Raw genomic sequence first — 18,831 nt, forward strand, 5'->3', positions numbered from 1 at the left:
GCAACGGACTTGGAAGAGCAGTTGAACGGAATGGACAGTGTCTTGAAAGGAGGATATAAGATGAACATCAACAAAAGCAAAACATGGATAATGGAATGTAGTCGAATTAAGTCGGGTGATGCTGAGGGAATTAGATTAGGAAATGAGACACTTAAAGTAGTAAAGGAGTTTTGCTATTTGGGGAGCAAAATAGCTGATGATGGTCGAAGTAGAGAGGATATAAAATGTAGACTGGCAATGGCAAGGAAAGCATTTCTGAAGAAGAGAAATTTGTTAACATCGAGTGTAGATTTAAGTGTTAGGAAGTCATTTCTGAAAGTATTTGTATGGAGTGTAGCCATGTATGGAAGTGAAACATGGACGATAAATAGTTTGGACAAGAAGAGAATAGAAGCTTTCGAAATGTGGTGCTACAGAAGAATGCTGAAGATTAGATGGGTAGATCACATAACTAATGAGGAAGTATTGAATAGGACTGGGGAGAAGAGAAGTTTGTGGCACAACTTGACCAGAAGAAGGGATCGGTTGGTAGGACATGTTCTGAGGCATCAAGGGATCACCAATTTAGTATTGGAGGGCAGCGTGGAGGGTAAAAATCGTAGAGGGAGTCCAAGAGATCAATACACTAAGCAGATTCAGAAGGATGTAGGTTGCAGTAGGTACTGGGAGATGAAAAAGCTTGCACAGGATAGAGTAGCATGTAGAGCTGCATCAATCCAGTCTCAGGACTGAAGACCACAACAACAACAAACTCTAAGGCAGGCTGTTCCAGCTCTTGGGCTCCGTTGTGAGCCGCGGAGCGCTCCCTGCTCCATGGAGCCGTGTCGCTAGCTGTGATCAGTCAAGTTGGCCGGCACGCCGGCACGTGGCACGGCTGGCTGAGGCAGGCGGCAAGGCAAGCGTTTTGATGTGCCAGCTGCGTCTTACAAGATCGACAACCTCACACTCTTCGCTGCTAAGACGTGGTGACGTGCTGCACCAGGAAATACGATCTTCAGGAAATAAATAAGAAACAAATGTTTTACAAGAAATTGCGTACTAAATTTATTGGGCCTCTGTAGTTTGAAATTTTCTTTTCATTGCAAGATCGCAAATATCAGGCGTCAAAGTGTTCGCAGCGTTAATGCGGAGGATGGCCTTCATTGTTGCGTCCTGAAGAAGCGATCGTTCCTTACTTTGTAACAGTTTTCATTGCTCAGAAAAGCTGCTCACATCAAAACGTAGATCCGAACATGCACATGATATGAGCGACATTGTTGTGAAGTTTGGGAAATGTTTTTTCTGTAATGAACACTACCATCGTGACAAATACAACGTGTTGTAGTACCTCTCTTTCAACAAAGTTGAATTTTGCAAATCAATAATCTCCAATTGAAGTGACGATGACAAGTCATCGGTGGAAACTGAAAAAGGAGTGCTGAACACCTTAAGTTCCATTTCCAAACTAGTGAGGTCTCGGAATCGTGTTTCAAACGACGTGATGAGCTGCTTTAAGTTTGCTTGGTAATCGCCGAAAGTAGTACCTTCAGGTAGTTTTAAAGAAGCAAGATGATTGAAGAACGTTAGATGTCCATTACTCATCTGCCTCTCAAATAAACGTAACTTTTCCATGAACACTTTGATCTGGTCGTGCATGTCAACGATTAGCTGCCCTTTGCCCTGCAATGACAGATTTAAATTATTCAGATGCATACTTATGTCAGCTAGGAACGCCAGGTCTGATATCCATTTTATATCTTTCAGACAACGCATTTCTTCCCCTTTCATTTCTAGAAAAGGGATATTTCCTCACTAATGGCAAAGAAAACATCAAGAACTTTTCCACGACTCAGCCAACGAACTGTACTGTGGTAAGATATATCCCCATACTCCGCTTCCACATCTTTCAGGAATCCTTTGACGACGCCCAAAATTCACACACTTCACGACATCTTTCATTACGCCACCTAGCTCTACTGTTTCAGCACACAGTGCCTCTTGGTGCATTACAGAACACGAACTATGTTGCATGTTTTGATACCCTCCGTATTACGAATCCGTTTTTAAACATACGTCTGCTGGTATGTCGTTCTTAAGCCTGGCTACCAGTTCTCTGCGTGTAACGCGTTCTACCTGACTGTATTTAAATCTGTATATTGTACCTCTTCGCAGAATTAAATACTTTATGCCATACAAAACACTGCGGTCGACCATGCCTCTCAATGAATAGAAAGGTATCCTCCAATAGAGGTACAGAGCTCCCGCGGCTAGCCATGGCTGTCATTGAGCACGGATTATTACGGCTGCATGCGGCCAGGGGGCAGTGAGTTCGCTTTCCCCCTCCACGCGGGCTCCGAGCTGCCGCAGTGAGCGCTCTGGAGCGCTCCGGCTCCCTGGAGCTCGGTTGGAACAGCCTGCTCTAAGGGATAATTTCGTCGTACATCTCACATTGATTTTTGCGGTTTTTTCAAGAAATGTTGTTTGTCTGTTAGCACTGACAACTCATCTCAAATGCAGCTACTTTCGTTCATTAACTTAAAGCAGTCTGCCACTGCTTTGACCGTGACGAGAGATAATACCTAAAATTTGGTATTCACGGCACACTCTTGACGCTGTGGATCTCGGAATATTGAACTTTCTAACGGTTTCGGAAATGGAATGTCGCATGCGTCTAGCTCCAACTACCTGTTAATACCCGTCGTGGGCCGTAATCAGGTCGGAAACCTTTTCACATGAATCACCAGAGTAGAAATGACAGCTTCGTCAGCACACTGCCCTTTTGTAACTTGTGTATGCGATACTTCCGCTGTCTGTATGTGGGTATATCGCTATCCAATGACTTTTATTACGTCAGTGTGCAGTAATAGCCCCATAATATTCCCCTTAGGTACTTCAGTAGTTACCTTTGGTTCAAATGGCTCTGAGCACTATGGGACTCAACTGCTGAGGTCATTAGTCCCCTAGAACTTAGAACTAGTTAAACCTAACTAACCTAGGGACATCACAAACATCCATGCCCGAGGCAGGATTCGAACCTGCGACCGTAGCGGTCTTGCGGTTCCAGACTGCAGCGCCTTTAACCGCACGGCCACTTCGGCCGGCAGTTACCTTTGCTTCTGTCAGTTTCGTACTGCTGAGAATAACGTACTGAATGCTGCTCCATAAAAAGTCGTGAATCCTGTCAAAAATCTGTCCCGATACTCGGTAAGACCATATTTCCTTCGTTAAACGACAGTGCGTAACTGTCTCCAACGGTTACCGGAAGTCAAGGAATGCAGGAACAGGGTTTGTTTACGGCGACCTGGATTTCATTGACGAAGAAACCTTTGTTTACAGAATCGACTACGAAGTGTTAGGGGTGAGACAAACGCAGCGGCTCGCGAGAAGAGAGAGAGTCAGCTTCCGGACGCCTGTGGGTGGGACGAGCGGCTGACATCCCGGCAGCGCAGCGCGGCCCACCGGCCCGTCCACAGAGCGGCGGCTGTAGCGCCGCCCATCGGCTGCAAATCACCAGCCGTGACGTCACCGTCACGCGGCGCCTGTTTGCGGACACGACAAAACACTATCGCGGCGCGCTGTCCAATTTCCGGTTACAAGCCGCGCCTCGCGGCGGAAGCGGCGCCATGTCGCGTGACGACACACGCCGCGCTGCGCCGGAAGCGACGCAACACAGTGCTGGGGGGGGAGCGACAAAACACGAGCGCCGGGAGGGCGTCAACACCGCGCCGAGTGAGGTATCTCGCCAGCCGGCGCAGCTGACAGTCGCTCTCCGCTTATTTTGACGTACACTCCACGAACGTGTTATGGGATTTGTTTTCGACACGTTTCATTTTAAATTTAAGACCTTCGTCTTCGCTTGAAAATTTTAGTAGTTCTTCTGTGATGACGAAAAATTAAACCTCTTTGTTTGTCAGTTATGTTTATCATGTAGATAATACAAAATCCGTCATTTTGATTTGCAGCTCCTTGCATTGGCCGTGTTTACAGTTAAAAATTTTTCTATATGAGGTCCGCCAGTTACGCAAAACACCGTTTTTCTCAGTACCCAAACATGTTTCGGCACCACTGTGCCATCATCAGTGGGTTTTCGTTTTTATTTATTCTGCAATGTGAACATGTTTTAAATGATTATAAAAATTTTTAGTTCAGACAACACATCATGTCTTTTTGTAAATACCTTTACATTTGATGAATTTTCTGGATCACTTTTGTGTTAATTATTACAGGTAGCTTGTCATCTGCAACCAAACGATGTTGATGAAAAAAGTTTTTTGCTGGGAGTTAACTTTTTTGCTGGGAGTTAACCTATCTTCTAGAATGTAATTTAGTTTTTTGCGATGTTTTCGCGCCTATTTTCGTATTTGCTTACGTTTTCGTGTGGCAATCCGTAGTTTGCAACTCAAAGTATGTGGTGTTTCTAACCAAATCTATTTTTCTATTCATACTAGGCGTCATCAGTGATGTATAATATCTCCTGACAAAATAGGTACAGGAAACTGATAAAAAATATAGAACAAGCAGAAACGCAACACACGGTGTAGGAAAGGCAATGGGATTCAAAACAGGTCGTAGTCGTGTCGAAATCGATAAAAACAGGTCCTGTGTAGTTTTAGACGAAATCTTAGATCATTCTTCCTGCAAAATAATAGCGAGTTTAAATAACAATGATGGAGAGGTAGCGATCATCCATCTTCCTCTCCAAAATAGACCACAAACGCTCAAAACGTTCAGATCTGGTAGTTGTGGGGCCAGGAGAGACTTGACAATTCATTCCTGTGCTCAGAAAATCCATTCTGAACGAAACGAGCTCTGAGAACGGCGACCCCGCCGTCTTGAAAAACAGCCTCCCCATTAGGTAACAAACATTGTGCCATGTGATGGAGTTTATGAGCCAATATGGTCGCATGATCCTTGACTGAGACATTGCAAAGTAACCATAGGGGCCGGCCGCTGTGGCCGCACGGTTCTAGGCGCTACAGTGTGGAACCGCGCGACCGCTACGGTCGCAGGTTCGAATCCTGCCTCGGGCATGGATGTGTGTGATGTCCTTAGGTTAGTTAGGTTCAATTAGTTCTAAGTTCTAGGGGACTGATGACCTCTGCAGTTAAGTCCCATAGTGCTCAGAGCCAGTTTAACCAAAGGGCCCAGGGAATACTACAATATCCTGCCGAAATCATCACCGAACCCCTTCCATGTTTCACTCTCGGGTCGTAACCTCGGACAGGATTTAGAACCAGTGTGAAACAATACTCATCCGAACAAATGAATTTCTTCCGTTGCTCCATAGCCTAGGTTTTGTGGCTTCGCCACCACGTTTTCCTATTATGGGCAATTGTATCACTCATGTGTGGTATTAAATTCCATCTCGCCCTGCAGTTCCCAGCTTACTGAGCTCCCTTCGTGCTGTTTTGATGCCGACGTGGTTCGCCAGTGCGACATTCAGTTATGCAGTGACCTCTGCAGCTGTCGTCTTCGTATTTTGAGTCACAGTCCTCTTCAATGACTGTCTGTCACGATCGCTCAAAACATTTCGTCCGCGATGTGACTCAGCGGATGATGTTTATTCGCTTTCTCTGTATGCGATATAAACCTTCGATACAGAGCCTCTTGAAACACAAAACACTTCGATTCTCTTGGTTACGAAAGTATCCACCATGCGAGTGCCAACAATTTTCTCGCGTCCGAATTCACTTTGCTCCGACATAATGCAATCACAGCTCCATATAACTCTTTTCTGACCACGACTGACTCGCAACACACTGAGCACATTGAACAACTGCCTTTCGTTGTCAAATACAGCAGAGCAATCCACAGGCTTGGCTACCATCTGTATTAATGTCCAAGAATGCATTTCTTGCGGTGTTTCCCTATTTTTATTCAATCCCTGTACAATTAAATACGACGGTTGGAGCTTAAATAGTGTCTACTATTTATTCACAACCGGTACAAATGAGTTACATGTTTGCACCTGTTACTGTCCTTCAAAGTAGTCACCAGCGTTGTGTAGAACGCGTTGGCAGTGATGTGGAAGGCGTTGATGATGCGAATAGAGCGGTCTACTGCGTGCCGAATCTCTGGAAAAGTTCTCAAGCGAATGCCACGAAGTGGTTCCTTCATCTTCGGAACCAAATCAAAGTCACTAGGACTTAAGTCCTGGGGGTATGGTGGCCTCAAACCACAGGGACGTCTCACGACAGATGGCGCTAGTGGCGCCACGAATTCCAAAAGGCGACGCCAGCAACCCCTCCACGGCCCAGTGGCATCACTGCTAGAGCATCAAGTGAGGAGTACATCATGATGACGACGTTACGTCGAATTTAAATGACACTTTACACTTTGTAGGTAAAGTTAAGCTGAAGCCCGTCCACAAACATGGTTAGGTAATAGAAACGTGCGTCCTTCATAGAGTACTGGACGCGAATAATGTTTGTAGATATTGATGTAACCAGTTTAACATGGGGATATAAGTGCTGAAAAATAGGATATAAATTTGTTTGACAATATTATCAAAACAAAAATGGGATAGAGTATTACATTCACACATATTAATAGTCAGAATTAGATACGAGGGATATTACGGTGGAATCAAGTTTTGTATGAGCTTTGACTTTTGAAGTTATCAGTGTTCTCTTATTGAAGTTTTAATTAAACATTTTCACCTGACATAGGTAGCATTTCCACCAGGAGTTCTGCGGAAGCATGAAGTGAAATGCGTTTTTCGTCCACCGTCTAAAAGTGGGGGCCCAATAACGATCCGTAAGGAAAGGTAAAGGACAATGGAATTTGATGTCCCTTATTCAGCTGTATTAATTTTCATAAATTACAATTTTGCATTTCGTAATAAAACAATTTCAGATTTTTGTAAAATAAAAAAGTGACATAACTCAAAGAAATAATTAAAAATTACCTGATAACAGCTCCTCACATTCAACGAGAACAGAACTGCATGTCCATATTACTGTTGTGTAAATGGTTCAAAGGCCTCTAAGCACTATGGGACTTAACAAATGTTCAAAATGTTGAGATGTGTGTGAAATCTTATGGGACTTAAGTGCTAAGGTCATCGGTCCCTATATGGGACTTAACATATGAGGTCATCAGTCCCCTAGAACTTAGAACAACTTATACCTAACTAACCTAAGGACATCAGACACATCCATGCCCGAGGCAGGATTCGAACCTGTGACCGTAGCAGCAGCGTGGTTCCGGACTGAAGCGCGTAGAACCGCTCAGCCACAGCGGCCGGCACTGTTGTGTACACTATAATGGAATCTACTGGTAAAGTTACTTGCTTGAAATTTAGAGAACGCTTATACTATTTCAGTATAAGTTTTATAAAATCCTGTAGTCGATTTTTCTCTAGTATTGCATTTTTTAGATCTGTCACTGTTCTTGTTGGGGTGAGATATGGGAAACACAGCTAAGAAAAAGGGACAACCTGATTGGAACGTGTTAAAACATCAGCGAATAACTTCCGTGGTTAAAAAATGCTATTTATTCGCCTGAATTGCCACAACATCTGTACAGTTGGGCCTCGCACTATAGGTTCAGCCAAAGGACCTCTGGCTACTGTACGCGGCCCTGTTGTGTGTGTGTGCCAGTGAATGTCGTAGTGTTCCGTACAGAACTACAGGCTGTTTTAATGCTGACCCATGGGCCAAGACAGAGGCACACCGGCTAGGCAGAGCTAGGCAGCCATATTGCTAGTGTTTCGCGCATGCCCGAACTGCTCGGTCCCCCCTGCTCTCAAGCACTCGGTCAGTGCAGTATGGCCTGGCCTTCTGAGAGCCTGTGCCACAGCTGTTTTCCCACCCGTATGTCCACCCCCGGTATCTCAGTGGTCAGCGTGACAGAATGTCAATCCTAAGGATTCCCAGCTGGGTCGGAGATTTTCTCCGCTCAGGGACTGGATGTTGTGTTGTCCTAATCATCATTATTTCATCCCCATCGACACGCAGTTCGCCGAAGTGACGTCAACTCGAAAGACCTGCACCAGGCGAACGGTCTACCCGACGGGAGGCCCTAGCCATACGACACTTCACTTCACATCCCACCCGTGTTTACCTGTGTCCGCGGGTGCCCGACTGCCCGAAGCCGGGCGCTCGGGCTGGAGCAGCCTGTGGTATTCAGCTATTGCCTACCTTCTTCCCCGGCCGGGCGTTCCAGCGGCAGCGGTCGAGGAACCTGGCGCTGAAGACGACGTCGACGTCGCACATGAAGAGCAGCGCGTCGCGGCGGCCGGGGGCGGCTCGCTCGGCGGCCACCCGCAGGCCGCGGCCGCGGGAGAAGGACTCGTTGAGCGCCAGCAGCCGCAGCGGCTCCTCGCCGTGCTGGGGGCGGCGGTGCGGGGGCGGCGGCGGCGCGCCGGTGCCGGCGGAGGCGGAGGCGGAGGGAGAGCGCGCCGCCAGCGACAGCGAGAGCGCCCGGGACATGGCGGCGCGCGCCTCCGCCAGGCCCTCCTCGCCGAAGTACACCACCGTCAGCTGCACCCTGTGCACCACACGGCGGGGCGAGGCTGGTACTTCGTCTCTACTCGATGTACCAGAGGCGAACGATACGAGAGTAAAGCAACACATTTCTTTCTGACAACAGGCTGGTTTTATTTAGGATTTCTGTACACCAGGGGTTCCCAACAAAATTTTCTCGAGGACCCCCTCATCGAGCATCATTGGTACCTTCCCACATCACAGTATCAAGTACCTAAAAAAGCCACATTAAGAGTCTTTTTATACGTTTTCTATTTTTGATACTTAGAAAAAACATTGACGTATTCATTACTGGAAAAATGTTGAGCTTACAACTTTTTCAATTTAGCCACTATTGTTACTGTTAAATTTTTTATTATTGGTCAAAATCTTTGTTTTAAAATCTGGGTGTTTAGTATAATAAACGCCTTAAAAAAATAAAAATTGAGTATGAACTGAAAACGACAGGAAAAAATTGAAACTGAGTGTACTGGTCTTTCAAGTGTACTATACTTGAGATTGCATTGAGTAGACATGTGTGAAAAATAAGAAAACACTAATTTCATTCGAGGTATTATTTATTTGAAAAAATACAGTTACAACAGAGTACTCCATCAGTATACAGTTTTAATTTTCACTTCTTAATGAGATGAGTTCAATCTGACCTTTGAGTCCAAATTACGAAATATATTTAATATATTTTTTATTCTCATAGCATCTTGCGGACCCCTCGGGCATAGCTTGCTGACCCCTGGGGGTCCTCGGACCACCTGTTGGGAACCACTGCCCTACACCATGTATTTCCCCACCCTTCTAGATATCTCCGTTCAATGCGATGGACTCACGCCATCTTACTGGGACTGCCTGTATGCCCGATGGTACAACTCTACTGGCCGACGTCGGAGGCAACGCATCGCTGCATCAATAGCCTCCCCAATATCCACGTACTGCTTCCCGCGGAATGCATCATTGGGCCAGACGGACGGAAGTTGGTAGGTGCGAGATTCAGGGTGGATGACGAAGAACAGTCCCAACAAGTTTTGTGAGCTCCTGAAGGGTACACAGACTTGTGTCAAGGCTTGCGTTGTCGCGGATATGGAGAAGTTCGTTTGCATTTTTGTGGCGACCAACGGAATGATTTCGTTTCTTTAATTTCCTGAGGGTACTAAAATACAGTTCATCGTTGCACCATGAGGGAGGGCATCAGACAGAATAACCGCTTCAGAGTCCCAGGAGACGGTCGCCATGACTTTACCGGCTCTGGTCTTTCTCTTAGGAGAAGATGTAGTATGGCGCCATTCCATGAATTGCCGTTTTGTCTCCCATTCGAAATGATGAACCCATGTTTTATCGCCTGTGACAGTGTTCGGCAAAAGTTTCACGATGAGCCTAGTAATTCGTTCGAATTTCACCAGTGATGGTCCTTCGTTGCTGTTTACCCGTCGGGCACACATCTTTGGGTACAGCAACTGGTGGACGAGTATGTCAGCTCTACCAACAAAGACGTCCAATTGTGCAGCGAAGAGACTGATTGTGATCCGTTGACCACCTCGAATGAGAGTGTCCCCACGTTCCAACAATGCGGCTGTGTGCAGTCGGCCAGCAAGCGGGAGATTTTTCGACGTTGTTGCGATGATATCAGACGTCTCTCTCAACGACTCACCGTGCTTTTGTTCACTGCCAGGTCACCGTGCACATTCTGCAAGCGCCCATGAATTTATGAGATCAGCTGGTTTTCCGCCAGAAGAAACTCAGTGACAGCTCTCTGCCTGGAAAGCAGCTCTGTAACGATCGCCATTTTGAAGGCTAATATATAGCATCGCCAACTGCCGGAACCTCATGAAACTACAGGGGCTCAAGCGAGAATGTTCCACGATGTCTCACAACAAATTAAGCATTTTTTCAACCGAAACTCGCCGACAAAAAAAGTGTTGCATTACTTACTGAAAGCCACCCGTGCGTCGCCATCGGCTGCTGCTTGCACGTATGTAACGCTTCTCCATTATCAGCTGCACCTCAACCATTGTGTCAACCCCACCGCCAGCAATACACATTAAAGACTACTGGACTGTAACTCTCCGAGGTATTCCACTTTTACTAGAAATATACAAGGTGGGCAACCTCCATTCTCGGTTCATTTGTTGCGTCAACTCAAGGGTAAAATCTCGAACTGCCCACAGATTCTTTCATCGTCTTCGTCAGAAGCAGCAGGCTGTCATTTATGCTGGTGTGATGACAATGTGTAACCTATAGTTGGCTTGTCATTGATCGCCGAATGTTATCATTATATGGTTTTGCCATGCACTTGTGTCCATGTCCGCACAAGTGGTTTCAGCGATTTGTAGGAACATAAACAATTCAGCGCACTTCTCCGTGTCTTGCAGCGTTGAGAGTTGGATCCCACCCACTATTAAAATAATAGTTGCTATCCCGTTTAAATAAAGCAAGACATACAAGGTACTAACTGTATCTAATGCACATAGTCCATGTAATTGCCACCTCTTTTTATCTGTAACTGTGCCACTCTTATATTGGGAGTGGATTAATGCTAACAAGGCAACCCTCAAAAGAGCTAATCTTAACAGGTCTGCTGCAAAGCAAACGACAAACTGATCGCTTGGTATTGAAGTAAAGACTGACGTCATGTCACGGAGCGGCACACATTGTCATCAACGTCTCGTTCAAGAAGGAACTATTACGGTCGTGAATGGAGGATTGAATTTCACCCCTATGCCTCACAAGTTGCGTATTATGAGGCTTATTAGTGGACTGGGATAGGCGTTACGGAATCTCTCACAGGATATCAGCCACAAGTCGCTTTTTAGCCATAGCCATGAGTCCTAAATCAAAAATTAGCAGAACAGGGCGGGAGAGGCTTTGGGTTTTCCGGAAGGATGAAAATCGAATTGTATTTTAGGCTGACAAGGGATATTCCACGTGCATTCTTAATGCTAGGTAGTGTCTTAAAGTATCGTACTTGTTGCAGGACAAAACGCACACAATACATAAGCGTGACCAAACTCTTTCCTGTAAGAGATCAGTGGAGCTGCTGAAATCTAACTGATGTCGTCGAGAAGAACCACAGCGATCCAGCTTATAGACCGTCCAGGCAGTACAGTTTGCCTAAATTCCATAAAGGAGGGGTTTCACTGCGACGCATCGTTAGTACTACTGGTTCCCTCATTTACAGAACAGCCAGGTACCTCACCTCCTTAAGGACTCCCACAGCTGGACGCTGCGACCATCAAATCAAAAATTCTCAGATCTTCACTGACATTATCAAGCAAATCAGAACCGGGCCAAACGCTATTTTAGTCGGGTTGTCTGTCGCCCTTCTATTTGCAAAAATTCCTATGGAGGACACAGTTAAACTGTTGACAAACCAGTTTCCTAAAACCGTAAGGTTGTTCGGTCATGCTTTCATGACCACCTGTCGACAGGATGGACATGGCTTCTCCAGTGCCTCCAAGAGTTACCAACTCCTTTACACAGTACTACGAGGGAAGCTCTTTAAACTTAGCTTCATTTCGCCAGTTTTCATTTTATCGATATATTGACAACACTTCTATGTTATAGCCAGAAGACGTCGATACTCTGCCATGTATCCGAACATTCAGTTTACTATGGAAACAGAGAGTGAAGGAAAGCTGCCAATTTTAGGTGTTCTGGTTGAACGAAAATCGGACAGGTGGCTCGTCCACTTTGCAAACCAAGGCCACTGATTTATTTCTCAGTGCACAAAATTTGCATCACCCTGTCCAGAAGAGTGCTGATTTAAATACATTAATACACAGAGCTAAAACTGTCTGAGACAGGTACCACCTGGACTCCGTTTTCTTGAGTTACCAGTCTTCTGAGTGATGCGATCCACCATGAACTCATCTCCTGCGCTACACTCTTCATGTCAGAGTGATACTTGCAACCTATGTCCTCATTTATTTGCCGAATCTATTCCGATCTCTATCTTCCTCTGCAGTTTTTACTATCCAAAGGCTCCCTGTAGTACTATGGAAGTTATTCACTGGTATCTTAACACATGTCCTATCATCCTGGCCCTTCTTGTCAATGTCTTCCATACGTTCCTTTCCTCGCCAATTCTGTGGAGAGCTACCTCAGTTCTTGTCCTATCAGTCCATCTGATTTTCAACTTTCTTCTGTGGCACCACACCACAAACACTTCAGTTTTCTTCTGTTGCCGTTTTCCCACTGTCCATGCTTCACCAACATACAATGCTGTGCTCCAGATTTCTCAAAAGTCTCTTCCTCAAATTGAGACCTATGTTTGATACCAGTAGACTTCTCTTGCCCTTTATGCCTATGCTAATCTGCTTCTTATGCCCATCTTGCTTCGTCCATTATGACTTATTTTGCTGTCAAGATAACAGAATTCCAAAACGTCACCTACAACAGAATTCCATAACGTCACCTAATTCGTGACTGCCAATTTCGATATTAAGATTCTCGCTATTCTCATTTCTACTGCTTCTCATTATTTTTGTTTTTTTTCCGGATCACTCTCAATACACATTCTGTACTCGTTAGACTGTTTATTTCATTCAACAAACCCTGTAATTATTCTTCACTATCACTGAGGACAGCAATATCATCAGCTAATTTTATTTATCACTGATATCTTTTCACCAAGAATTTTAGTCTCGTTCTTGAACCTGTCTTTTATTTTCATCATTGCTCCTTCTGTGTATAACCTGAAGAGTAGGGGTGAAAGACTGTATCTCTGTCTTACACCTTTCTAATCCGAGCATTTCTTTATGGGCCTTTCAATATTATTGCTCCCTCTTGGTTCTCGTACAGACTGTATATTGACGATTGCAGTCTTTCTCGGCGAAGTGAGACCTACCACTTCGCCAGAAGATGACGGGTACGAAACTCATTGAAACGTTGCAACAAGACGACGTCATAATTCGGCTGATAACCCGAGAAGAATTTATCGGACTGTATATTACCCATCTTTGCCTCTAGCTTACTCTTATTTTTTCCAGAATTTCTACAAGTGTTATGCACCATTTTACATTGTCGAACGCTTCTTCTAGGTCTACATGTCCAATGAACGCGTCTTTGTGTTTCTTCTGTCTTGCTACATCTATCAAGCGTAACGTCAGAACTACCCCTCTTGCGCCTTTAGCTTTCATAAACTCAAATTGTTTCACCTAGAAGATCCTCAATCTTTTCCATTCTTAGGTATACCATCCTTGTCAGCAACTTGGATGCATGAGCTGTTAAGCTGATTGTACGGTAGTTCTCGCACTGATTAGTCCTTGCTATCTCCGGAATTGTGTAGACGATACTTTTCCGAAAGTCTCATGGTACGTCGCCTGTCTCAAAGATTCTACACGCCAAATTGAGTAGTCATTTGCTTGCCAATTCCCCCAATGATTTTAGAGATTCCGATGGAATCTCATATATGTCATCTGCATTATTTTATATCAATTCTTCCAGAGCTATTTTAAATTCGTTCTGTTATATTGTATCCCCTATGTCTTCCTTATCGATTCCAATTTCTTCTCCCGTGACAGGAAATATATCCTCCCCCCTCATAGGGGTATTGAATGCACTCTTTTCAGCTATCTTCTCTACCCTACGTCTTAAACAATGGAATTAACATTGCACTCTTAATGTTAGCACACTTGCTTTTTGTTTCACGGAAGGTTGTTTTGTCTTTACTGTATGCTGAGACAATCCTCCATACGATCACTGCTTTTTCGATTTCTTCACGTATTTCCTGCATCCATTTCGCCTTGTCTGTGCTACACTTCCTGTTTATTTCATTCCCTAAAGAATTTAAGAGAAGTAGAAACCTAGCTGAGAAAAAAAAGCTGAATGAAGCAAAAATCAAAGTCAGGAGAACAATAAGAGAAGCATTCAGTGAATTCGAAAGTAAATTTAGTCGACCTATCTGACTAAAACCCCTGAGAGAGTCTGGTGTTATGTAAAATCAGTTAACGGTTCGAAATCATCTATCCAGTAACCGCGTTACCATAATGGTATCGAAACGGGAAATGACACAGAGAAGGCCAAAATACTGAATTCCTTCTTCCGAATTGGGTAATACGGTTCCCACAATATTAATCTTAGTAGCTGGAGCAACCGAGGGGGTGGGGGGGGGTGGGGAGGGGTGGGGGGGGGGAGGGGGGTTAAGTAGCGACTAGGAAAAAGCGCAGGTCATTCCCGTTTCCAAGAAGGATCGTGCGAGAGATGCAGATAATTATAGGTCTATATCGTTGACGTCAACCTGTTAAAGATTTATGGAACATATTTTCTGCTTATGCATAGTGATGTTTTTGAAGAAAGAAAATCTCTTTTGATGTTTTTGAAGAAAGAAAATCTCTTCTATAAAAATCGTCATGAATTCTGCAAACAGAGATCTTGTGAAATTTCAACTGGTTCTTTTCCTTCACGAGATCTATAGCGCTGTAGACATTTGCACTCAGGTTGATGCCGTGTTCTTCGACTTCAGGAAGACTTTTGACCATGTTCCGCACTGATGCTTGGTGAAAAAAGAAAAAAAAATGGTTACCTAATATTGGACCAGATTTTCGACTGGATTCAAGACTTTCTCGCAGACAGAGCTCAACACTTCGCTCTTAACGTAACAAAATCGACAGATGTGAAGGTAATTTCGGGACTGCCCCACGGAAGTATGATAGGACCGTTAATATTTACAGTGTATATAAATGGTTTAGGGGAATACGTCGGAACATGTTTAATGCTGTTCACCAATGATGTGGTTGTCTATAAGAAGGTAGGAGCGCCAGAATATAGTAACAATTTGCAGAAGAACCTACGGATGAGTAATGAGTGGGACAGGGAGTGGCAGCTGATCCTGAACGTAAGTAAATGTAACATACTGCGCATACATGGGAAAAGAAACCTATTATCGTACAACTACGTAACTGATGAACAATTGCTGTACAATTAGGTTAATGATGAAAAATTGATGTAAACAGTAACCACTGTCAAATTCTGTGAGTGACTAACCAGAGCGACCAAGTCCTTGGAAAATCAGGTTCATAGGAAGCATGTCAAGGAAATTAATAGATCTAGTAAAGAAGTGGTCTACAAGGTGGTTGTTCGACCGATTCTTGAGAATTGTTTATCAATTTGAGACTGATGGAAGATCCAACTTCAGTATACTCTTCTTACCATATTGATTACTCCGGAAAATTCTCTTAAACATCAGTCAACTCTTCAGCATTACTAAGGTGTGATCTGTCTACATCTGCTTTTGGATACGCCTTATGTTCCAATATCGGTCTGACCATGATGTGATACAGCTGGAATCTTTCAGTATCTCTTCCATTGTGATTCTTGAAAAGATTATTCGCTATTACCATCTGACATTTATTAAACTCAGTCTTTCTCCTCTCTCATTCCTACTGTCTCCAGTAACCCTTTCTTCTATTCCTTCCCCAATAATCCCGTTCCAAACCATCATTGTTATTAGATTTTCATCTCCCTGTACATAACGAATCACCTGTTCAACAACAGCATATAATCTCTTCATCTTTTGCTTGCGACATTGGTATGTATACCTGAACTATCGTTGTCAGCGTTGGCTTGCTGTCGAATATGATGAGATCAACTGTTCTCAGTAGCTCACTCTCTGTCCTACTTACCTATTCATCCCGAATCCTACTCCAGTAACATAATTTTCCAATGCTGTTGATATCACTATGTCCGGCTGACCAGAAATCCTTGTCTTCTTTCCATTTCACTTTAGTGACCCTCACTATACCTGGATTGAGCGTTTGCAGTTCCCTTTCCAAATTTTCTAGCTTTATTGCTACGTACAAGCTTCTGACATTCCACTCCCCGACTCGTAGAACGTTATCCTTTCGTTGGTTATTCACTCTTTTTCTCATGGTCAGCTCCCCCTTGGCAGTCCCTTCCCGGACATGCGAACGGGGGACTATTCCAGAATCTTTTGACAATGGAGAGATCATCATGACACTTTTTCGATTACAGGCCACATGTCCTGTGGATACACATTATGTGTCTTTAATGCAGCGATTTCCGTTCCCTTCTGCGTTCTCATGCCATTGACCATTGCTGATTCTTCCGCCTTTAGGGGCAGTTTCCCACCCCAACAGCAAGAGAGTCCCATGAAACTCCCCCTGTGACCCCTTTGACAAGGCCATTGGCAGAACGAGGACGACTTCTTATGCCATAAGCCTTCGGCCGCCATTACAGATTATTTTTATTCTAACTTTGAGTTGTGGCGAGGTTTGAATCCGGGAAGCAGGACGTTTTGATAACTAGTCACGGACGGTACCCATAAACCTCCGAGATTTACATCCGAAATAAGTGTCTCGAAAGAATGGCTTTACGTTACAGTGACAAACTTATTGCTCTCCAAGAAAGAAAAACGCGATAATGTTGAACAATCACGTGACGATGCACCATTGTGTTTCTTCCATTCTGCTGGACTACATGTAGCAATACAGAAAGGGTCTCGAGAATAAGATGAGTAACTCCTGTTTTATGACCATCTAAGGAAGGAATGCGTGAGCTCTCGTCAACCTCGGTTCCAGGGTCTCTGTAATAATTTATTGGCATCACGTCTCTGGGATTTATAAGATGCCTTGCGAGTCAGGAAGCAACGACACTTACATCTTTCAGTCTGCCTGTATTGTAACCCGTCGCTATGCAGAAAACCACAGGGACATTAAAAAAATAAGAATTTCAGAAATCAGCAGTTACTAAGCACCGCGTCACAAATAAAAACAGAATAATATTTGGTGAAGCTGAAATCGTGTCTGATGTTTCCACGCGCGGGGTTTCTGTTATTAAATAAGCAGCTGAAATTATAATGTCCGAGAACAACTTCAATCGTGATAGAGCCTATAATCTTAGTAATGCCTGAAAGCGAGCTGTCGATGCTGAGAAGATACGGACAAATGTGCTAAATTGTTTGCGTTCCAATGAGAACAATGGCACCACCTGCCCAGATATGAAAGCAGTCTCTGACAACATGAACTGATCACGCACGCCGACCAATCACAAGCCATCTGTGGGCTATAAAGGGTCACCACAACAGCAAAGACGACACTCAGTTGTTCAGGGCATGGAGGATTTCGTCGAAAGCTCATTTTACCCAGATTTGGGGTGACAAGTAAAGTGAGCAAATTTTTTACAAAGATGTCACAAAAAAGCTGTGACATATTTTCAAAGCAATGATGAAAATTTCAAGACGCATGACTGCTTTCGTTTTGTGAATTCACATATCCGGGTAGGCTGAACCAAGCTTCCCTTAAGGAAATGAGAACCTGAGGATCCAAATGTCCCGATACATATTTATTTTCAAATCACTCGTGTGCCTTTTCATTCATGATGGTATGCCTGCTTTTATAGCTAAATAACTGTTTCGGATAACGTAGACTGTTTTTGTATTTCTGTTATATTTCTGTCTGTTCTAGGTAATTTCGATTTTATTTCCTTACTTTTATACATTTAAAAGAACTTTGTCGCTCCTCTCTTCATAGGTTCTATTTGTAATGAACATATCTCGTTCGTGAGAGTAAACTGTGGTACACTAATTTCTGTTTTGTATAATTTTTGAAGAATGAGTCTTGCAATTCAGATGTCATGTTTTATCCGTTTTATATATGGGAACACTAATTTCTCACCAAACTGGGTAGGTTATGTCTCTTTATTTATGTACTGAGATAAAATTTTTTGTCTTAAATTATCGCCAATGTAAGATCTTGTCAGTTATAGCAATTTCCTGTTTGCTAACTCTTTTCAGGTCTGAAGGGGGTACATTTTTTCAACAGAAGCTAGTTGTTATTTAGTTACGACCTAGACAGTTAAAAGCTTTAAAATAGATTTAAAAATTTATGTATAAAATTACACTTTGACATTACTTCTCTCGATCCTGACGATGACAGGTAGTAATTTTAGGAACACGTCTGTCATATGGTAATGACACACTTTGTAATCCAATCTTATTCATTTTATTGGCTGACGTACTTAATGCTCTTTTAAATTTTATTTAATAAATGTCAACATACATTAATATTTAGTTATTAGCCCGTCAGAGGATTATCTTTTGTAGACAGGACCCTCCTCACTTACATTCAAGACTGATGTGATTTTCGTAGTAGTGGACATCTGTAGTATGGAATGACATCTTTTTGTTTTATTTTATATTAGTTTTGACGTATTATGTGTACCTCCTCTTTCAAATTTTAAACTTGTCTCGTAGATGTTACAACGACCTGTGAAGTTCGAAACACGTAATTTAGTATTTCAGGCGACATAACACTGCAGGGGTTATATGGCAGACGGAGCAGTAGCGTGAGCCTTAACTGTACCTCACAACACCTAGTGCTTTCATGTTTCCCGTCACTAAAAGCAGTTATAAGAGAAG

The 18,831-nt window shown here is 43.7% G+C and overlaps 1 protein-coding gene across 1 annotated transcript in view; it reads right to left on the reverse strand.

The window, feature by feature from the left end:
• LOC124598775 (chondroitin sulfate N-acetylgalactosaminyltransferase 2-like) overlaps nt 1-18,831 on the reverse strand; it is a 248,441-nt gene that overhangs the window by 81,367 nt on the left and 148,243 nt on the right. Inside the window, exons 5-6 of the mRNA XM_047136025.1 lie at nt 8,382-8,469; nt 8,121-8,297 (exon numbers count right to left, since the gene is read on the reverse strand). Of these exons, the coding sequence (XP_046991981.1) occupies nt 8,121-8,297; nt 8,382-8,469 (265 nt within the window). The remainder of the gene's footprint in view (nt 1-8,120; nt 8,298-8,381; nt 8,470-18,831) is intronic.

This window comes from Schistocerca americana, chromosome 1 (genome assembly GCF_021461395.2).
Source record: "Schistocerca americana isolate TAMUIC-IGC-003095 chromosome 1, iqSchAmer2.1, whole genome shotgun sequence".
Classification (NCBI taxonomy): domain Eukaryota; kingdom Metazoa; phylum Arthropoda; class Insecta; order Orthoptera; family Acrididae; genus Schistocerca; species Schistocerca americana.